General features: G+C 47.8%; 1 protein-coding gene across 3 annotated transcripts; it reads right to left on the bottom strand.

Annotated features, from left to right (window-relative positions):
- Window positions 1-4,869: 4,869 nt before the first annotated feature.
- B3GNT9 (UDP-GlcNAc:betaGal beta-1,3-N-acetylglucosaminyltransferase 9) lies at window positions 4,870-21,247 on the bottom strand. 3 transcript variants are annotated; one of them, XR_010391362.1, is made up of 3 exons: window positions 20,726-20,835; window positions 20,323-20,587; window positions 16,021-18,509 (listed from the first exon to the last, which is right to left on the bottom strand). XR_010391362.1 is itself a non-coding variant. In XM_064519461.1 (2 exons), the coding sequence occupies exons 1-2, from the start codon at window positions 20,818-20,820 to the stop codon at window positions 6,715-6,717; spliced, it is 1,404 nt and encodes a 467-aa protein (XP_064375531.1). In that variant the 5' UTR covers window positions 20,821-21,247; the 3' UTR covers window positions 4,870-6,714. The 3 variants fall into 3 exon arrangements, 1 of the variants encoding a protein (XP_064375531.1); XM_064519461.1 differs by lacking the exons at window positions 16,021-18,509; window positions 20,323-20,587 and adding an exon at window positions 4,870-8,023 and having other exon boundaries at window positions 20,726-21,247; XR_010391363.1 differs by lacking the exon at window positions 20,323-20,587 and having other exon boundaries at window positions 20,726-20,818.
- Window positions 21,248-22,830: the final 1,583 nt, after the last annotated feature.

The following is a 22,830-nucleotide window of genomic DNA, read 5'->3' on the forward strand; positions in this document are numbered from 1 at the left end:
CTTTGCATCTTGGCCACGGCTGATGGGCTGAAGGCAAAGCATTTAACTTTTGGGAGATGCAAGACTGGAGAAGGGCTGGGGGAGACTGAATGCAGTGCAGCTCTTCGAGGCTTCCTCTCCTTTCCTTTGTAACTGCAGCTGCCTGTAGCTCACTTCCCTGAGATGTTTTGATTCATTTGCTGCTGTTTGGATGAAGCCAAGACCAGCTGTTCCTGTGCAGGTGCATTAGGGGAGCTGGTGCGGAGGCTTTTGAGGAGTTGCTGGCATGAAAAGCATGGGCCTGGGGCCTGAGGGCAGTTTTGTATCACCAGACTGGAGAGAGGAAAGCCAAGGGAAGAAAGGAGCCCCGGGGGAGACCAGGAGGGTGGCAGGAAGCAGGGGCCAGGACAAGGCTGTTCTGTTCGAACGAAGACCCCTTGTTCTTACGGAGGTACGCCCGGCGGCGTGCCAGCCCCAGCTCTGCCGGGCCCCCCGGGCAGGGTGCATCGCCGTCGCCTCCCAGAGCAGCGGGGAGACTTGCCCTGTGTCAGAACCCACCTCGGCCTCTGCCCTCCTACTTCTAGTTGTGTGTGTTTCCATACAGATACTGCCTCGTTGCAACGTGTGCGCTGGTCCATCATTTTGGTTTCGCATGATAAAACTGTCTCCTTTGATACAACATTAAGTACAGTTGCATTTAATAAAATACATTGTGTCTGTAATCCCTTTTTGCTGTGTGCCTCTTCACTTTGGGTAGAAGCTGTGTGTGCGTCTGTCTGCGTGGCTTGAATATAGCAGTATTTTCCATGCTGTTTCATTTGCTTATGCTTAAAAAAACCTGATCTTCATGCCCTTTTTTTTTTTTTTGGAGGTGAAGCTGGCCAAGCTTCCCCCACTCCTTAGGCCTGTAAGCAGTCCCTGGGCTCCTGTTGGTGTTACAAGCAGTGCTATATAGATCAATGCTGCTGTACGGGGCTAGAAACTTCTGTTCCCGAAAGTGCAGTTCCTGTCAAGAAAACCCAATTTTCTGTTGCCAGGAACCATTTTACTTCTAATTCTAAATAGATTTTTTTTTTCTTTGCTGAAATAGGATATTCGGGCAGTGTATTAAAACTGGTTCATGCACTCGTGATTGTTCCCATTCCAGAACTCCCATCGAAACTGTTTAAAACAATCTTCCGTACGGCTCAGCATTGCAGCAAGGTGGTGATTCATCATTATCGGGGTCTGGCTCGAGGTTAGATTCCAGCTGACGTTTTTCGAGGGGAGACTGAGGGTGCTGGCGCCCACTTCGCACTGGCTTGTCCTAGAGGATGTTGGAGCAACTTTGCACATCTAAACTCTCATTGCGTTTTTTTTTTTTGTCTGATGGTTCCAAATGTATATGAGAATAAATGTGCGTGTGTGAAGCTGTGCAGCTGCTGCTTTGAAAGGAGCCTCAGGTCCAAGCGGTAGCTGTTTGCTTGCTTTAGACTATTTGGACGAGTACCAGGATGTCTAATACGGCAGAATTTCATGTGGGCCAATGGCATTTTACACTTCTTTGAGTTCAGAATATATTTGGAGAAGTGTTCTGATGCAAAAAGCATTTTCTATTTTAGCTCTGCAGACACAATTGTTTCATGTGACCTTTGTCTCATAAGCACCTTTTTGTGTTATTTTACCTCCTTCATCCTGTTACACAAACGCAAAGGCGTCCTCTTCCCTAGCTGGTGCTGTCAAACACAGCTCGACACAGCACTTGTAGCCAAATAGATACAAAAGATCACTGTGTGCGTTTGTGAAATTAGTAAAATATGAATTAATTCTGATGGGGTCTTTTCACGTAAGCTGTGCCCTGGGATGCTTCAGAGAGAAGATAAGATTGAAGCAAAATAACAAGAAATAAAAAGCAAAGCTTACTGAAGCGCTTTGGAGCATTAGAACAGGATCAGAAGTTGATGAGTTAGGGCAGCTCTGTTCAAGCCCTGGGTATAACTGATTTACCGAGTGATATCTGCATCCGCAAAGGTATTTGTTTCTGCAGGGAATGGTGTGTTACTTGGAGGATTCAGGTTGAACCTAAGTGCCACATCTCCTACTGTACCTGCATGAATTTTAGCTGTGATTAATAAAGCCACTCCCTAGCTGGTTTTCTGCCAGACCCGACATTGAAGGCTTTTGTTTCTTTTGTGGGGATGTTTGTTTTTCAGGCAGGCGAACTCGCTCCTTTTCATGATCTGAAAATGCTGACTGCTTCAAACAGTGGGAAAGGTAAGCTGGAGTTTACTGAGTCGATCACTTAATGTTTTGAAGGTGGTGTAACAATAACTTCTGTGCTGGACCAGACTTTAATGCTTTAACGTAACCCTTTCTCTTCCGTGCCCTAACGCATTTCCCTTTAAATGTTATTAGTTTATTCATTTTATAGTACTGCATATTATAATTCAGGACACTTAGTGTTTGAAGTATCTTAATGTTTTGAACCTGTACCTCCGACTGCAATCACTGCGTGAGTTTTGTTCCAGTATTAATATCCTTCGGAGCAACATTTGTTTTAAATACCTGTCACAAAAACCCCTGCATGGTTATGCAACGTGCAGTTCAATCAGCTAAGTAAGGAAAACAGAGCCTGAATCACTTTGTTCCATTGTCAGTTTGGCTGCTCTTTTCTTGGAAAAACTGAACTGGTACAGGATTTTGCAGTATTGCAAACTAGGAATTATCTACACTGATACAAATCTCAATTTTAACCAACAGCAGCATTTAACCAAGTGAATTTAAAGTCCAGCTTCAAAGGTGTCTGCACTGGAAGCTTGCAAGCGTTAGTACACAAATTGTGCAAAGCACGCACCTTCCCTGTACCCTGGCTGACTCCCATCTTGTGCATCCAGTGCTAGTCTGCTTTCCTGAGTTTACCGTGTTCCTTGCTATGTAGCTCCGTCACATCCAGAAGCATGGAGGCTACAAGGGCTCTCACACCCTATGGCCTCTGTGAGCATGTCTTAATATCATGGCTTTATTCCCATCCAGCTCAGTCAGGTATCCTGGGCACAAGACAGCCACTGAGCACCTGGATTGTTTTGTGTTTTTTTTTTCCTGGCCTCAGGACTGGGATTGTCCAAGGAGAGGGGCTGGGGTGGGAAGGAAGGGGCAGAGATCCACGCGCTGGGTTTGCATGAATCGGAGGGATGGTAGCAGGCTGTTCAGAACTGCTGGGGGAGCTGTTGGCTGTCCTTTGAAGGAGTCATCCTCAAAGAGCTCATCCTTTGGTTTTGTTTAGTTTCCCCTCGTTTCCCTTTATTACCATTTGCATAAACTCTAGTATTTTGCTATGCCCAAGAATGAAAATAACTTAGTTTGAATGCACGTGGTTTTCATACTGGTTATAAGCCTAGAAAGTCATGAAAAGCAAGTTGGATTTTAAAGTATTACTGGTTTTGATGAGCTGCAATAGGGTTAGTAGCATAGCTAGGGAAATGTAGCGGGCTAATTTTCAGCAGTGGGCTGCTGAGAGCCTGCAACTCCAGCTGAAATGTTTAGCTCGGGGGCTCAGCAGGTCTTCAAATCAGACCAGAGGGGCTTGGGGTAGATTCACCCCCGCAGTCTGGGCTTTCAGTGTTCTCTGGAGAATAGTCTCTGTTCTAATATATAGACTAGTGTGAATTCTCTGAGCCAGCCGTTATTTTGTACCGTTTGCTTTTGAACTTGGGGTTTGCTTCCGAGAACCTGCTGCAGAAAGACGAGTACCTAAACTGACTGCAGGCAGGAAGCGCAGAGCTTTAACGCTCAGTTGCTTCAGTGTTGTCTTTGGCTCTCTTTTTTTACCCTCTCTAAGTCAGCAGCGAACCTGACCTAATGATGAATCTTGGCATTCAGCTCTAGTTTATGAGTTTGGAGGTGCTGAATATGAGGTTTAAGCCAACTGGGCTCATTACAATGGCCAAACCCTGCTCCTGATGTATAGTGTGAAAAGAGTTTGACTGTGCACGGGTCCCTGAGATTCAGTAAAACCTACTGAACTGTATTAGCCTCAGATGTTTGTCTGTCTTGAGGAAGTCTGCTTGCTTTCCTTGCTATCATTAGAAGCCACACAGCACGTTTTTAACATTTTCTTTTCTCATCAAGGATTATAGTCATAAACAAAAGAATGGAGAAAGGCACCCCCAACCAGTGCGTTGAATTAGCCAGTTAATAGAAGCCCCTTGGGGTTTCTTTTTAAAATGGACATGTTTGGGTTTCTGGGATGCAGCTTGAGCCCTTTCAAGACTTCTCAAGTTCATGAGGTTTGTGTTTGCTCTTCAAATTTTGTTTTGCATGGAGAGGTAATGTGGAATGGTCCCTATTTGCTTTTCACACACTTAAAGCAGATTGAATGGGCCATGCAGCAAAGGCTGACAAATGAAAGGAGGTATAGATATTAGATTTAGTATTCACTGGCAAAAAATGAGCTATTCCATAGACTAAGACAACAGAGTGAACAGTTTGCTCTAGTTCTGTTTCTTTCGGCTGTCGGAGTGTGTGGTGGCACAAACGGATGTTGAACAACAACTTTGGTCTCGGTGAAATGCACTCATTAATGCTATATTGTAGGTGGGTTGCAGATCTGAAGACATTACAGAGGGAGGAGCCAGACTTAGTATATCTCCGAGCTTGAAGGGAAGATCTACTTCATAAAGACAGCTGAACTTGAAATTGCATTGGGGGAAAACATAAGGTAAGCCTTGTTTATTGTCCTATCATTATCATTAAATTAAGTCCATCATAAGAAAAGATTTGCCAGGTTATCCAAAACAGTGAACTACCTGTCCTTTTCATGCTGCTGTCCTCATGCAGAATACATGTGGTGTTCATCTTAGCAAGCCACGCACGCAGAGGTACTCGACAGACTCACTCTGACAACTGGAGAGGCATGTTTACTTGCTAACTTTTAATTACAATATAAATAAGTTCCCAACTTGGAAACTAAACACAGATAATAAATTGCTGTACAAGCTCATAAATACATGCCTATCACGCATCTTCAGACAGGAGAGTGACTGTGTTTCTCCCATTAGCAAGGCTCATTTCTGCACCCTGCAGAGCTACTCGTAAAGTTCCCACGAGCATTTTGTATTTCAGGGTGTTGTCCTGTAAATATCCCAGATCAGCTTATGGTCCTTTGATTTCTACCTTCCCCTGAAAATACATTATCATAAGGTTTGAACTCTTAAAATGAAGATAACGCATTGCTGTATACCTTTAATTATTCGTATCCATAGATACTGCTAACTTCTTTTCATCCATGATGTACATAGTTAATGAGAACTGAGCCCAAACTACAGCTGAGTGGGAGGAAAGTTAGAGCCAGATCTAAGTGCTTAAGTGTTGACCATAGTTTTAAAAAAAAAAGAAAGAGCAAAAAAAAAAAAAAAAAAAAAAAAACCCAAAAAACAGTGTCGTCGTCTGATACTTAAAACGCCTACTGAGTTACAGGCAGTAACTGAAACATGAGAAGGCATCTACCAATAGAAAGATTGCTGTGCATTTTTGCTTTTTTGCAATGCCTTTAGAAAGGCTTTTATGTTTGGAAGCCCTTTTGTCTGAAGGATACCCTAACCCTTCACCTTACATGCTTAGCGATCTCAAAACTCTCAGCTGCTCTTCGTAGTTGGCCATACGCAGTGCAAGAGTGCCCAAGTCTGTAGAAACTAGCCCAGTCCATCAACATGTTTTCCTTTGGTTTGGAGAAGCTCCCCAAATGTGACACAAGCAGCAGTTCTGTATGTTTTTGCCCTTACCAGGAAAAGGCTAAAATAGAGCTCTCCAGATGCAAACCTCCTGAAGATCTGGATTACATGGTGAGAGAGAGATCAGCTGCTGTTGGATGACTTTGAGTTTTCAGAGTGCCAGTCAGCATATAGTGTAGAGAGCCTGAGCTCCCCCAAACACCACAGACAGGTCCTCTGGCATCCTGACAGTGTGTCAGTAGAACAGGTATTTGAACTGAAGTGCTGCTATGAATAATGAAAAACCAAGACATAAAGAGAGGTGAGCTGAAACCTCTTCTTATCCTTTCCCTAAAGGCCCTTCAGACTTCTGCTCCTTCCCAGATACCGACTTACCTGTCCTCTGCTCAACCGGCCATGCCAGCCCTCGGCCTCCAGTTTGTTTTCTTGTAGTCTGTCTTAACTGGGACCCTCTTTCAATAGCTCTGTTAGTTTTTCTTTTCTCCTCTTTCGAGGCCTCTTTTTTGAAAACCAGCCAGGCAGTGGGAATTTGATTTGAGCATTCACAGGGGAGACCTGATTTCATTTACTCTAGTTACTGTGTTGTTTGGTAATTTCTCAATGAGTCTGAGTCATTCTAATCAAGGTGACAAGTTGACAACCATCCTTGTGCTCCTTGGCATGATCTCTTGCCCTATCTTTCTCTTTCCAGTTGTCACATTCCTAACAATGCTGAAAAAAATCTAAGGATTGCGTTTTACAATGCATTTGTATATATTGGCCCTCTAAGCACTACTGCAAGTCTAATAAATAATAATAAATTAAAGATATTGTTACAATTATTTTGACTCATTAATGGAGAAGGGCCTACTATATTGTGTGTGTGTGCAAATGGCAAACTCCTGCAATAGTTTGCACTCTTCTCTTAACGTTAGTAAATAAGATAAGCTAAAATACTCTACTTCTAAAGTCTGTTTGATTGCAACCGTTCTAGGTTCCCTCGCTCAGCTGGTTTGCCATGTGTTTCTGCTGCAGTCTGCCTGCATGATCAGAAGAGTGATGCCCGTGTCGCTGTTTGAACTTTCTTTTTCCACTGGAAAGGCTTCTTCACCTGCTTCTTCTGAGTACAGGAAAGCCGTGGGCTGTGGAGCAGATTCCACATTAGCCAGATCTCAGCAACTTTTAGACTGTGAACTACCATGAGATCTTTGTAAAAACAGGGGTCAAATGTCTGTAGATGTGGGGCAGCAGAAGGCTTGACAATACCGAAAGTCTTGAATCCTTCGTGCAAAATGGGTTTGAGACTGATTCTCTGTAAGCACATGCCCAAAAAGACATCATCAATGGGAAAGAGTTCCACCTCTTTGCAAGCCCTGGAGAGCTTCCTCATGGTGCGGCTGGACAGTAAAAAACCTCCTCCACCTGCATAGGCTGGATAAATGCTTAGCCCATACATGGTCTCTGGGATATAGTATTTACTTTTTCGGACACGGATGGGGCGGGCATTGTAGATGATATCCCCAACGAAGAGGTCCTCAGTGGGGTCATGTCTCTCAAGGAAGTCAACAATGTTCTCTACATTGACAAAAACATCAGCATCACCTTTAAAAATAAATTTCACATTGGAGCAGAATTCAGCAGCCCAGTTCAGGAAATGGATCTCCTTCAGGGTCAAATTGAAGAAAGTATCCATGAAGTCCCAGAGTAAAATGTCCCTGTATGCCTGACTTTCCTGATGGATAAGGGTCTCCCATGTTGCTAACGCCGTCCTGTTCTTCGGTGTTCCCAGGAGGAAAACTCGTTGAATCTGCTCCCCATTCACCAAACCCTCCCTACCCCAAGTCTTACGGACAATCTCGCGTCTGTCGAAATCTTCAACCACTGATTTGATAGCAATGAGCAGAAAGGGACCTCCGGGTATTTTCCTGCATTTCTTGGGCTGGTTAATAAGAAGATTGAAGTTCCTGTTGTCTTTGTTTAGGAGATAACGCTTGAAGTTGAAGGCAGAATCAGTCAATGGCGGTGAAGTTGTAGTTTGGACCCTGTTATTCGCCACCTCTGCTCGTCTAACCATAGGAATTATTTGGGGTCTGGGAACTGTTGCCTCCGCTGGCATAGGTCTCCCAGGTGCTTTGAGATCAGAGAAAATTCTCTGTGTTGCTGAAGGTTTCTTGTGTGTCAGCTCCTTGTTTCCTGCTGGGACTAGGTGCTCTAGCTGGGAATAGAGTAAAGAGCCGAGTGCTAGCACCAGGAAAAGGGTACAGATCGCATCCCCCTTGAGACGTACTTTCATTGTCTCCACAGTGTTTCCAGGACTGTTAAAACATCTGTTTGAGCTGCCTGGTGCCAATGTCCATCTGTAAATAAATGCACTACATGTCAGCAAGAGGATTCAGCAGGTGTGAAGCATGCAGGTAAGACTAATTAAAGTCCCATTTAAAAAAAAGCAGCCAGCAAAGTATAAGGATATTGCTATTTTATTCATGCCAACACAGAGACACGCTAAGGAACTCTACCAAAGACACAGGTCGCAAATCTAGCACTGATCCCAGTGCTCTGGCTGTGACTTGGTTGGCTGTTAAGTCACTAAGAAGTCATCCAATGTCCTGAAAAACACTCCTTAAATACGACGTGAAATCAGCCCTTCCTCCTGCATCCCTCTCTGCTGAGCACGTTTTGCTGTTTCAGAAATTCCAATACTCTGAGAAAAAATGAGATGGACAATGCTAGTCTCTTTTTTTTTTTTTTTTTTTTTTTTTTTGAACTCTAATGATTTATGAAACTTGGTAACTGTTTCTGACTGTTTTTACCCTTTCTGAATCAAAACTGAGAAGCACAAACGTGGCTGCTGAAGGGCAGGCTTTGCAGTGGCAGTGTGTTTAATTGGCAGTTGCTGGAGTTTTCCCTGCCTGCAGAGCCAGCTCTCATAAACTGCCAATGATTTGTGCCTTCCAAATGAATACATTAGGTTCACTCTTGAATGCACATAGGGCCCTTTTGCTGCCAGGAATATTTATTAGCATATTAAATTATCTTAAATAACTTCATTTCAGTTAATAAAGTTAGAAGGAATATGTCATCATTATAACATTTGGTTACCAAGGGTGTTTTGCCACTGCCAAATCAGCCCTAATCAGTAAGCGAGAGGTGGACAAAAGAAATCCCAATACACAGAAGCAGTCATGCAATACAGAGACAAGTGTTAAGAGTGTTTTATTCACAGGTGAGATGAAGCCGCCTTATGAAACCCAAGATTTGATTCCTCACTTACACTTTTCCCAGAGATCTTCTGTCTCATTCAGTCAATTCTTCAACTGGGGAAAAAAAAAAAAAAAAAAAAAAGAGAGAGAGAGTTATAAGAAGGCAGAAAGCAGCATCTAAAAATAGTTCAGGGAGCGAACCGGTCATGTGTCCATAGCTGCACCAAAGGCAGATCCTTTAATCTCCGCTGTGCGCGTAGCCACGTTGTTTCCCACAGTGGCTGAACAGCTAGTTGGACCCGGAGGTGAAGTGATAGTCCCTCCAGGCGCTCAGGGAGTGCACATCTACTTATTTAAGCCCCACCTAAACTGAGGCAGGCTGCAATCCCAATCCCTACAGTTCTTAGCTGAGAGTATTATTTTAAAAGATCAGCTTCACCCAAACAAATTTTCCACAAGTGCCTATATATACTCTTATATATGCACTGATAAGCTTTTACAGTTGCATTGTGATTTACAGATCTATCTTGCCTATACTGTATAAGTAGACGCTTGGATTTTAAAGTATTACAGTTGTCTGATTTGTCTTTTTGTTTGACTTAGTTGAAGAGACCTTATCCAATAACTTCTTGAGCCAAGAACATCTGGTTGAACTGCAGCCTGTCTTCACTTCAGGCACACTCTTTATTTGAGCGTTGGTGGAGGACTGAAAACGATGGAGAAGCCAGCACGTGTGGTTTCCTAGGTAAATTATTCCTCTAATTAAGTTTTTCAGCCTACAGAGCATACAGATCAATTCTCAGCCTGAAGTCTAGCCACATAGTGGTGTTGCTGTGTCAAATATCTTATGGGCACTGAAGTATTTTACAAGAATACTGCTCATTGTGATTTTAATTTGGATATCACCTGGAGCAGGGCCCTCTTTAATTTGGCACCTGTTTTTCATAAATCCTTTTGCATTGGTGTTGAATGTATTACTTGCTAATTGTTTGTTAACCATAATTTTCGTATCAGCCTTAGCATTGTCTTTTTGAAGCTCAAAAATCACACTGACAACTCTGTAATTAAGGATTAAAATAGCGCTTGAGATGCACGTTACTTGGACCTGCTCATTTAAAAATATTTTGCATTTTCGCTACTACTTAACTGCATCTTTAAGCTACTGTTGAAATGGAGAGTATTTCATCATCACATGGCATCATTTACATTTCTCCTAAGTGCAGCCCCAGAATATTTACTGACCCGGCCTGCTTTGTCTCCAGTATTACCGAAAATTGTATTGTAGCAAATGGCTTATTTGTGCATTTGTAGGATTCCTTGTGTTCCAAGTAGATGTAAAATCACTTCCTCCTTGTCCTTCTGATGACCCTGTATTTCTCCTCAGGCCCACTTCTTTCTTGCCATTCTTTAGGCTCTAACAGATTTCTTGCTGTCAGGAAGACAAATACTTGCTGTTTTTTCCCTATTTGTTGGATTTTTTTTATTGCAGCTTTTGCTTCTCTTCTAGGCTAGGCAGTTTTAAAGCAGTATAGCTTTGATATTAATTATGCGATTGTAGAGTTTTCTTTTTCCCTGGCCTCTCACAGATGGTTGTGGAAATACAAATAATAGTCAGAAGCTGTTTTCTGTGTCCTTTCTCCCACGTGACTTGGCTCATAATTATTTTCAGCATTGTGAAACAGTCCCTTCTAACATGTATAGACTATTAGCTTGCGTTTTACATCCGTCATGGGCCAATTACACTTGGCAAGTCATGATCACTGTGCTCCTTAGCAACCTGCTGTGTTCAGTTTCGTGATAAATTAGCCTTTATCGGTCAAGATGAGGTTTACGGCAGGCTTCCCCTCATGTTGCCTTCCAAAATTATTCAGAAGCTCCAGGCATGTGAAAAGATAGTCCTGGCACCTCAGTACACCCAGAGCATGCAGCTGAATTTGAACCACTAAATCCTGCATCAAGTCTCGCTCATGAGAGTGAGATTTTCTGCTCAGTGCTATTCAAAGGGGTACCTAAAAAAGAGGACCTGTCCCAAAAAGCTCACAAGAACCAAAACTGAGGCAACTTTGTTACATCTACCAAAGCAGCTAAGCTAGGCAGCTCTGCCCCCAATGTCTCCCCAGGGAGCTGCAGACGCTCAGCCCCTTGCAGGGCTGATCTGGACGGCGTTGGCATATTTGTGCATCTCCAGTTGAGCTGAGGCCCTCGAGTGCTCTTTATAAAGTCTCATCGCTTTCTCCATTTTAATACCATCTTTTTCTTCTTTTCTGTACAAAAGTCTGATCTTATTTCAGCTGCCAGACTCCAGATGGTAATTAAGGAGCTGGATAAAAGTTTTGGATCTTTACTGTGTTTAATTTTATCAGTTAGGATTTGGAAGAGAAAGTGTATGATGAAACTCATGATTTCCATGACTTACAGATTTGTCTTGCCAGCATCTTGGAGTCTGGCAAGAAACACCCTCAGAAAAGCCAAGAAAAACCCTGAATTGTTACACGCCTGGGCTGGTGGCCCAGATTTTCCTTCTGTGTTTTCATTTATTGAAAGAAAAGAGTCTGAAATAGCAATTTCTGTCCTGAAATAAAACTGTTTAGTGTTGAATATAGACATCTAGTCTTCAAAAGAAGTTGCAAGCCCTTGAAGTGACTCCTTGATTGAATTCTGTGGATCTTCCAGGCAATATTAGATACTTCTGCCTTCGGTAGGAAATGCCCTCGATTGTTGCGCAGGTTTCAGCATCGTTCATGGTTGTCAGTGTGGGAAAAGTGCTCTGTCCTGTTACTGAATCAAGAGAGGGAGACTGATGATTCTGGCAGATATGCCAGTATTTCCTAGAGCCAGAGGGATTATTCATCCCCCTCAACATCAGGGAAAAAAATTCCAGGGCTATCAAAGTGAGCAGAAAATATTTGATGCCAAACGAGAGACGTGAGCCCAGCAGAGTGTTTCTCAGCAGAGCTGCTCGGTGCGTGGCTACATCCAAAGCGCAGCTGTCCAGCAGCTCACTGGGCTGTTTCGTACGCGGCTGTGATGATGCAGGGAATCTCTGTCCAACTTGTGAAATGTAGCTGAGGTTATGAAATTGCTGTATCACTCAGTGCTTTGGTGAATGTGGAATTAGCTGCCAGGGCTCTCTCTGGCATTCTCCAAGCTAGGAAAAATTGGGCAATTTTCACTCTTCACGTTGGCTCCCTGACGATTCCTACGGTAGGGATCATCACAGCAGTGCCTGAATGGAGAAATCAGGATGGACCAAGTTTGAACAGGACACTGGAACAAGGCAGCCTGGTGTTGATGCCAGAAGGTGTAAAACCCGAGCAGCTGAGAGGAGTGATGTACACCAGGAGAGGAGAGACACTCTTGTAGTGGCAGGACTGGCAGAGTGAAGCTGGCTCAGTGGGTGGAAGGAGCTGGAGAGGAAATCTGGATGTCTCAGTGCACCCTTATGCTCCAAGGGCAGCCCAAAGCAGAGGTGAGCAGTCTTTTATCTAAAACTGTCCGGCTTTTGTGTTGTTAAGCCAAGAGTAATTCTGTTACGGTGCCTTTGCTCTGTGCGCACCTGCGTCACCCCCCCCAGCAAGGGTGCACACCCAGCACGCCAGCGAGGTCCGAGGGCTCGGCAAGCCGTAGGTACAGGCTAGGAGGTCCCGTTTCTGTGAAGGGGCAGCAAGGAGAGAGCTCATCCGTAAGAAGCGTGCTGGAGAGGCCAGCAGTGCCACAGCCTGCTCAGTCCGAGAGGCGATGAATCACACGAGCTGCAAGCCGCTGGGCTGGACGTGGCAGCCTGGTGAGCAGCCAGCTGAGGGAATTCGACCTGGATTGTTACACACATGGGCTGAGGGCCCAGTCCTCCTCCTGGTTTTCATTTATTTGAGAGGACTCTGAAATACGGCCAAAGAGTGCTGAAATAAAAGCTGTTTAATGACAAATATAAAAGTTTGATTTAAAAAAAAAGGTTTTAGTCCTTTACTCAGCTGAATGATGTGAACCCTCAAGTTGATCCTGAAAATGTCCTTTTGCAGTAACCGGGACATCAGCATTACTTAGTAGGTGCCACTTGTGCTCACACTTGTCCATGTGGGAAAAAGTCTCTGGATCCTATTCCTGAAATCAGTCAAGAAGTCTTGATTATTCTGGCAGATTGCTTTGTTTCAAAGAGTGACTGTTCAACCTACTCAGCCTCAGGAAAAGCAGCTGCGATATCCAAACAAACTGAAATGTGGTGTACCAAACAAAAGGGTGCTAAGCATAGCAACAAGCTCTGCTGTGCGCTTGTCCCAGCCCAGACGATGGGAGCGTGCATCCCCACCGAGCGTGGCTGTGGGTCGCTCACGGCTCAGCTTGCTCTTCTGCCACGTGTGAAGCACTTCAGCTCGCTTCCCGGGTCTGCTTTGCCTCCCTGGAGCCGAGACCAGTAGGTCGGGGTGGTACAGTGGAGGGGTTGTGTATGTCCCTTGGGCTGCTCTGTACGCAGGGATGTGATTGCTGACAGAGTACATCTTCTGTTTCTCTGTAAAATGAACTAAAGATAATGTTGAGGATCCACCACCAGCATCTGTTCAATAAGCTTTTTGCAGTCCACAGGGGAACATGGAAAATCCTGGGTGGAGGGGAATAGACAGGGGATTGCAAGATATCAGCTGTCCCACCTGCAGTCCTGCGCTGAAGGTAAATGATAGAAAGCTGCTGTTGCTGCTCTTTAGAAGAGACTAGGGGAGATTCAACAAATGTGGAAACTTTCTTTTGGGGAGCTTGGACACTGTTCTGAGCAGTTGCCCGCAACCAAGACTACTTGCTGCTAGCGTGGCGGCCTAACCCCTCTGAAGGCAATGGGTATGGCTCTCCTGTGAGGCCACTTTCCCAGTCTCAGCTTGAACTACAATGAAATCCATCCCCACAAGCGTCACGTTAGCAAAACTGTTCAGCAGGCGGTTCCATAATAAGGCAGCCAGTGCAGAGGATAAGGAACAGAGAGGCCTGCAGCCAAAGCGTTGGAAGGCGAGGGCGAGAAACTGGAAAACAGGGAAACAGCAGGGAGGAGGCAGCATCAAGAACTGCTGCCCTATGGCAAGCTCCAGGCTACAGCCTGGATTTCCAGTGTGCGTTTATTGGTCCTAGAGAGTTCGGTTAAAACAGAAACAATCTTGGAAGTCTGGTCTAGGTTTTGATGCTGGGTTTTTGTCCTCATCTTTTGGGATTTCATACATCTTGGTTGACAGAAGATAATCGTGCTGGTTTCTCCCATGGTGCATTTGCTCAGAGTGGGACTGACTAAAGCAACAGCTATGCTTTGAGGCAGTGCTTGAGGTTATGGAAATCTGTTTTTGTTTTGTGTTGTTTGAACCTTTTTCATGCAATTGTAGTCAGGCTGTAACACCCAACGCTGGAATCCAAAACCTGGTGACCATGGCTGTGTGTGTGGGCTGGTGGTTGGGCTCTGGCCTGCAGCAGGGCGGTCCAGGCCTGTGTCCCTGTCCCACCTCATTTATAGCAATTTTTCCATCCTGGTGCACTCAGAAGGAATAAATCCCAGGCCTTATGCTGTTCCCAAGCCCTTCCTGATGTTGTGCTGCTGCTCCTTTCTACCTCCTCTCCCTGTCACTGCAAGAACCTGGTAGCACTAATAATGACTTAAGTTTTGCCCAACCTGCAGTCTCGACTGTGTAAAATAGACATGCCTGGACTGGCTTCATCCCACTAAACCTGGATGGTGGTAGCAAGAAGTCTGCAGTAATTTAAGCTTTGAGGACTGGATATTCCTACCAGCTCTCACTTGGACCCATCCTCTGAGACCCTAAAGCCCCTGATCATAGGGAGAATGCTTGAGTTCTGGGTCTGCTGAGTCCTGCCTTCTACATGCCATGGAGAAAAGCTCTTCTGCTCAAATGAGCACGCCCTGGACCCAGACCCCAAAGGATGGGAAGCTTGACAGCATCCCTGCTGCGAGGGCAGCTAGATCTCCCTGACCTCTGGCAAAGCCTGCCAACCCTGCAGCCGCTACCAGGAGCTGGCTGGGAGGCCCCGGACGATGCTGAGCGCTGAACCAGCTCCCTGTGAACCAGCCTGCAGGGAGGGAGGCTGCTCAGAAGACTTGTCTTGTGCTGAGCAGACACCCCTGGCACGCAAGCTGCTGGAGCTCGGTCTGAACGACCTGGCCGGTGCAGCCGCTTCTGCAGTTGCACAGGGCTGCGTTTGTCCGCTCTTCCTGCCGGGCCCACAAACAAGGGAAGGAGAGCGCTGCCCCGATGGCTGCAGCGAGCCGGCCCGGGGGCCCTAGCAGCCCAAGCCTTGCTGTTGTACAGCAATTAGGAGTCTCTGCTCTTCCGGGCGGATCTGAGCCCTGCCGAGTCTTTATCTCCTGACACATCCCGAAACAGGGAACTCTTTGTGGGCTGCTCGCCCTGCGAGGGAGGTCCGGCCAGAAACTCGGCCACAGAGTCTCACTCCCCCAAAGCAGTGAGCATGCAAGTATTCCCCCTGGATGACAGGGTGGAAGAGAGCTGCCCTCATTCTCTAGGAACAGGAAATACCAGGAAGAAGGAATTAAATCAGGCAAGTTGGTAAACACTCCTCTCCAGATCCAGCTGTGAACCAGAGGTTACTGCACAGCAATTTCTGGCCATATGTGTGGCTCAGATGAGCTTTCCTCCTGAGGCCCCAGGACAGGGTTTGAGTGCAGAGAGCTCTGAATGCAGGACATGCTCTGATGTACAGCTTAATCGTCCCCTGCAAACCAGTGAAGATAACCTAGGTGCTGGTTGTATTGCACAATTGCCTTTTGACAAGTGCTCTGTAAAGCAGCTGCACACAGATCCAGTGTCAGCGCCTGACAGCATGTCTGGAGTCTCTCCTAAAATATTATGGCCAAACTCTCCTGCAATAGTGCTTTAGCTCACTGAGAAGTTCCCTGGGCCTCTTCCAGAGCAGAGTGCCAGGCAAAAGAGGAGGTGATTTATTTCTCTCCATGTTTGACTTCCACAAAGTGAGGGCAGACTGATCTAGGCAGGACTGGGATGTAACCTGCCTGCCACAAAAGACTTATCTGTTAAGGCTTGGAGGCAAGCTCTTTGGGCGGAAACTGCTTCATAATACACCAGGGTCTTTGTCTCTTCAAAAAAGATGAAGAATCATCTCCCTCACAATTAAGTGATACAATACAAAAGAAGAAGCAGAGCTTTATTGCGTAACTGGAGGCTGGAAACAATTATTAGCAAAGGATCAGTTCAAACCAGGAAGAAACCTGACACCTAACACCCAGTCTTGGTTCTGAGCTGAGCAAACCTATGGGTGTAACCAAGGATCGGATGTGGGCCCCAATGGGCTTGTGGCCTCCAGCATAGGCAGAGAGTCACGATACCCTCTGCGATGTCTCTTCCATAAGCTCCCCCCGCTCAGAAGACCTAGAAGCTTTTCCATACAAAGTCTTTGCACGTTAAATCTGTGTGCCATCCCTTGTGTCCTGGCTCAAGGTGAAGCTGTGTCCCTCTCACCCTGGTGCACCCGTCTCACTGTGAACTTCCAAGGATGCAGGGCAGGTCCCAGAGGACTGGAGCCTTCCTCGTAACAAAACTGTTGGGAACTGTGCTGGACTGTCTCACAATCCTCCCTTGGCCCAAAGTGGCCCCGACCAGCTCTCGTGCTGGAAAACCACACGCTCTTGTGCCCACGTTGCCTACTGCCCTGGTACGTCAGACCCTGCAAGCAAAAAGGACCTCTGGGTTCCCCAGAAGAAATCTGCTCCCCAACGCTCACATTTTCCATGATTTCTGGGCTGTTTAGCTGTTTGACAGCAACCAGGACTTAAGCAGCTGCTCGCTTTAAGCATCAGAGGATGGCCAAAGCCCAGGGACTGGCATGCTCTGGTTTTGCTCTCCAGATCTCCCCGTGCTGATGCTCTGCTCCATGAGTACGAAGGAAGGAGCGGTTTCGCTAGCCTCCTGGCTGCAGGGATTGCCGCCGTGCTTGGAAAACGTGGCCGCCGTTCCCTGCGTGTGGTATGCAGCGGCGATGGCCTGGCCCCTCGCCATCCCCTCGGAGCTCAGTCCCCGGCCCCTCGGAGCGCCGAGCCCGGCGGCTCAGGCCGAGCAGTTCCTTGCGATGTGGCTCTTGGCTGCGTTTCAAGACTGCGATATTTGCACAGCGTGAGGCTTTGGGAGGGGCAGGGCTGCTGGGACAGGGCTTGCAGAAGGCAGCCTCCGTGATTTAAAACACTGGGTTGCTGGATCTGTTCTCCTTCAAGCCTCACCCTCTTGACTGTCCCTGCCCTCTGTCTTCACCAGTGGAAATCCTGAGCAGAAATGTTGAAGCCACGGAGCCAGGGAGCGCTTCGCAGGGCAGGCTTGGCTAAAGCCCAGCTCTGGGCCAAGACGCTTGCTCTCCAGGGACTCCCCGCTAGCCTTGGCGGAGGCTTCTCAGCTCCCACCCTTCCTATTTGTTCCTATCAACTGCTGCTTCAGCTGGGGAAGGAAAGAAAGCTCGCATTTACCAGCGCTGCTCCCAGGTGATGCTGCTTTTCACAGCCTACCTGTTTCCTCCATACCTTCCCCTCCTGCTAGCGAGAGGCTCTCCCATCAGCACAGCTAAGGATACCGGGCTCCCGTTCCCATCGCGCCCATCCCCTTCTCTGAGACTGATGTCCATCCTTCTCCCTCTGGCCCAGTTTCCACTCTGGCCAAAAGCCAGGAGAGCTCTCGAGTCTGTTGTGGAAAGCTAGAGCCCACGGCAGCGCAGGGGGGGCTGCGGCAGCCAGCAGCTGCCTGGCGACCTACCCCACCATGCCCACGGTAGGTGCCTTAAAGCTCCGTGAAGGAGGTCTCTGTAGGGCTCCTATACTGCTCCAGAGCCAGTTAATGAACGGCTGGTTGATGTACTCATGCCTTCACGCCTGCTTGTGTCCATGTCAGAAATCTGCTCCGGTTTAACTGAAACGTATTGCTAAAAGTGCAAAACTCGAGAGTGCTGTTTCACACAGGGTTACTTGTTTTGCTCTGTTGCAGCGGCGTTGAGTTGCCATCCTTCTCTCACCCTCATAAAGAAATCCGGAGAGTAGCACCAGTGCAAAGGTTTTTGCCCAAGCTTTAGGTCACTGCTGAGTTAGGTCAGTCCAGCTCTCCTGAAAGCAAGACCTTGTGTCTGGTTTGCACGATACGACTGTCTGGGCTCTCCGGAGTGCCTGTGGGAAACTGCGTCGGCTTCCAGCGTCGTGTTTGTTCTCCCTCACATACAACTGATTCATATAAAAAGCATGCGTGCACAACTTGGCTTTAAAGGTTTAAACTGGTTTTGGAGTGTTTAAAGGAGAAAAGGCTGTGTGTGTTTGACAGAGGGGAGGAAACCCTCTTTCATTTCCATGTTTGAGCGTTATATAACAAATTTTATTCTTGCGTGGTTTCTTCTTGGTTTTTATTTTTGTTTGGTTGGTTTTTTTCCTCAGGCAAAGTCAATAACCTCATCCAAGTTGATGAAATGTAAGTGCTTTGATGCAAGGACAACTTCTGTCCCTGTGCATCAAAGGGGATTTGTGAGGAGGTCTCATCTCAAGCTACGGCATGACAAAGCAGCGTTGAACCGTTTGATCTTGCTCTCTAGAGGAAATGCCAGGCTGTAATGCAAGAGACACCCTTGGCATGTTGTTTAGTGCGGAGCCCTAGAAAAATGGAGTAACAAAAACAACTGCTAGACTGACTGACCAGAAAAAACAGCCTGTCCCGCTCAAATGCTTAAAAGTTTTGAAGTCTATAAACTAGCTGAGAATATGCTGTAAGATTTGACTAGCTGAGTGTCATAAAAGAGCTTTCCCAAGAGTTTGGAGCCTGATCCAAAGCCAGCCAAACGCAGGGCAAGGATGGCCACTGCCTTTGGTGCGCTTGGATCAGAGCTGGAGCCCCGCTCCAGGAGCAAGCTCTTCGGTGTCCCACCATACAGCTGGCCGTGCTCTGCCGTGCCGCTGCCTTAGCAGCGCTCCAGCCCTGTACAGAGTGTAACCGTTGTTGCTTGTTTTGCAGTCCCCAGAGGAAAAAGCTCTGTTAGCTGAAGACGTGCACAAACAGGTAACAAAAACACAGCGCTTGCTCCAAAGACCTCTTCCAAATTTCCTCTCCTAGCTGCTTTTCAGGCCAGTACAAACGCATGGATTAGACCCGTGCCATTACAGGGCAGGATGACTTATTTCTTATTAATCTGTCTGTCTGCGCCAGGCCCCAAATATGCAATTTCATTAGCTTCCCAGCTGGCTTGCTCTGCTCCATGACAAAGTCTCTCCTGTCTCCCGTTGGCTCGCTCAGTCTCGGCTTTACAGTGCCAGTCGCAGGTGAGATGACTGCCTCCAAACTCATGCTCCAGCTATAGCTTCTACCTGGGCAGGTGAAGCTTTTATGAAGTATAAAACCTGAAATGCCAAGGAACTGCAGATCTTTAGGCTTTCTGCATGAAGGATGGAGGTGGATGTTAAGCAGAGCAGAAGGTGGTTTGTAAGTCGGCGTGGTTTGCAAGTCTCTGGGGCACAGTTTGGGAACCGCAGCTCGGCTGCGTTTAAGCCCTGCTGGATGTTCTCCCCGGCCCTTTCGGGGCAGCGCACGCCTCCGGGGCACGTTAACGCAGCAGCCCCTGGGCTCTTGGTGCCGGCGCGCTGCAGCCCGCCGGGCCCTGCCATCGCACGGCACGCGCCGTGCCGCTCCTCCGCGGGACCTGTCCCAGTCCGCCGCCTCCTAATCGCAGCACCTGCCTCTCGCGAGAGCTCCTGCTACCTGCAAGGTAAGAGAAGGGCGCGCGCGGCTTTGCTGGTCAGGCGTAGCAGCCTTAACGGGTAGTTTCCTAAATCCAGACACAGGCTCGCGTGGAGATGGCCTGATTTTCAGGGGTATTGAGTGCTCAGCAGCTTTTAACTCTCGTCCTCAGTATTTTGGGGAGACAGGCCCTGCCGGCGCAGCTGCATGCAGAGGGAGGAGCCTGCCCCTCTTTTGCAAACTCCTTTTTTCCTCCGAGCCCCCGAAGGGGAAAAAAACTTGCAGTCTAGCGAAGGTGTAAACCTGAGAAACGGCCAGGCTGGAGCCGCTGCCCTCCCTTCCCCTGCCCTCCCGTCTGCAGCGCTCGCTGCCTTTGCAGCTCCCGTGTCCTCTGCTGATCTGATAAATGGACAATGCCATTTAGTTGCCTATGTGCCACCAAAAAAAATAGCAATTAAAATGCATTAACGTGGATGTATCGTTATGTCCAGGCATGAATATAAGAGGGAGTTCACTCTGAATGGCTCCTCTAATTTTGAGCTGATACTCAAGGTATAGGTTTATCAGGATCTGACTGAAAGCTGTTTAAAAATTGTGATAAGTAACTTCCGATTTCACTGGAACTGAACTTTTTGCCCTTTTCTTTTTGCTATACCAGAGGGCTTAACAATTCCCGTGTGTTTTGTTTAAAACATGCAATAGTGTAACCCAGTGGAAAGAATCACGTCCCCTTACCGAAGCAGAGTGTCTCGTAACAGAACGTGCCGATTCCCTAATATGTTCACGGTTAGAAATAGCACCCTGCCCTGGGGCCACTCTGTGCAAAAGCCCCAAACCCGCTTCCGGAGAAACAACATAAAACATGCAAAGCGAGTCCTCTGCAAAGCGAAGTATGAGCCACGCGTAGCGGGCCGGAGGCTGCACATCCAGAGCCTGTAGCTGACTCCGCCGCACGTTAACGACCGTAATTCAGATTGCTGCATGGCTTCTTGCGAAAGTCCTGCAGTAACGACACCACACGCGAAAAAGCCGTGGGATGGAAGAAAATGGAAGCGCAGCAATAAAAAAGCCTGCAGTTCCCATTGCTTTCGGTGCAACTGTCCCCCACCCTGATCAGACATAAATACTGGATACTTACATCCAATTTGATAGCGCGGCTCCTGCGTCCCCTCGGTAACGTTTGGTGCGCGGGCTGCCAAGCGGGCACATCTGGATCTCGTTAGCGTTAGACATTCCTCAGCCTCGGAGCAACACCGAGGAGATCCTCGCTAAGCAAAGCGGTGCTGGGTCTTCCGCGCTTTGGGCCGTTCTCACGCGCAAAGGTGCCCAAGCTTCTCCCCGCGTGTGCATACGTGCGGGCGTGCCTGTGCTAGGGGCCCTGAGACACCGCGCTACGCGTCTTCCTTGCAACCGCTCGCTTGTTGTAGTGCGGGGGAAGAAGCTGCGCGGGGGAAGGAGCTGGGTTAATTCCCAAGCGCCGTCATGTGACGCGCCGAGGCTGCCGCTCGCTGCCTTTGGGAGCGCGGATGTTCCCGCGCCCGGCCGCTCGCACCGCGCTCCACGTACGGCCCCGGCGCGGCGCGGGAGCTCCCCGGCAAGGGGCAGAGCGGGGTTCAACCCGCCTGGGGTTCAACCGCGGTGCCAGGTTGGAGGCTTCCCGACTGCCCGTTAGTGCTCAAACCCAGCACAGCCATGGGCTGTTTTACGGGTTAAAAAGAACAACAAAAAAGGCAATGATTTTACCGTGGCAATTTTTTTTAACAGGAAATGCACTGATTCTTCTGACCTCATCATGACAACAATTCCTGATCTGCTCTGTTGCTTTTCAAAACACCCACGTACCATACATTGTGTAAACATTACTCTTTTATAAGTATCAGTGATTTTTTTTAATGCATTCTTAATTTCAGCCCCCACGTTTTGCTTTATTGAACACAGCGTTACCATGTAAAGCTGTAACGTGCACAGCTTTCCAACGAACAACCCCCAGAGCCGGTCTCCGGGTACTCCAGGCTGGTAAAGCAATTTCCTTATGATCTGTAGCTGTTTGAAATGGAGTGGTTCCTTGCTAACTAATGCAGCCGATCAAAAACGTTGGCCATATGCGTTCCTCAGCCTGATGCTTTCCCTGTGACAATCAAAGGGAACTTTTTTCTTTATATCCGCAGCAGCCCTAGGCTATTTTTCATTTCTCCTCCATAAGGAGGCGGATGGAGGTCCTGGCGTCTCAGAGCACAGCGGCGTCCCCGGATGCTTTCCTGTGCTTCAGTCTGGAAGGTCCAGCCGCGGCGAGAAGGCGACTGCTCCCCAACAGCCCCATCCCGCGCAGCATCACGCAGCAGGTATTTCCACCAAGTTTTCCAGCCCAGGTTTTGGGACCTGCTTACCCTTGTGCTTGCTCCCGCTGGGGGTGGTGAACACGGGGCTTCCCATCACACCGTGTTGCCTCCCCTGCGTGTTGGGGCTGCTGCAGCTTGAAGTCCCCCACAGGGAGCCTGGAAAGTAAGCGAGGGTTCTCTGGCGACGCTGCTGCTTGGTCACTGTCTCACCTGTACCTCCTTCTCCAGTCCCTGGTGCAATTCCAACTGCTGCTGGCACAAGGGTAAGATGATTGCAAATTCTGTGAAAACAGACAGGTACAAAAAAAAGGACCTCTTCACACCTCACCAGGAATGGGGCTGCAGCATTAACTCAGTCTGTTTCTTAACAATTAGAAGTCATGTAAGAGAGAGACAGAAAGCCTTCATGAATGTCTCCGCCGTGGCAGGAGTTTCAGGCAGTGTTTGTGCCATATCAGCCACCAGAGATTCCAAGCACAAGCCACGACCCATCTGGGAACTGGGTGTTTTGGGTTCAGCTGCTGAACTTGACTATTGAGCTCCCAGCCCAGTGGGGCCCGAGGCAGTTTTTGACGACAGCAGAGCAAATCGTTTCAGGCGGCCTCCTCCAGAGCCCCTGCCGGACAGAGCGCCGCGGCAGCCTTGCCCAGGCAGCCTGCAGAGCAAATCCGGGCGGAAAAGGAGAGGCCGTGCAGCTCCATCTCTCAGCGAGCAGTTACCAAGACAGTGCAGGCATGTTGCTTGGCATCAAAGATCTTGCCAGACTTGTGTTTGCATGGATGGTTCATTGCTCTCTCTGCCAGCAACGGCACCCTTGGTCTGTCCCATTGCATGTCACCCTGGCTTGCAAGACTGGGACACTGCCCCGTGGACCACGGGCCGGTTTGTTGGCACAAGGGTTCGT

Source organism: Dromaius novaehollandiae, chromosome 13 (assembly GCF_036370855.1).
Source record: "Dromaius novaehollandiae isolate bDroNov1 chromosome 13, bDroNov1.hap1, whole genome shotgun sequence".
Classification (NCBI taxonomy): domain Eukaryota; kingdom Metazoa; phylum Chordata; class Aves; order Casuariiformes; family Dromaiidae; genus Dromaius; species Dromaius novaehollandiae.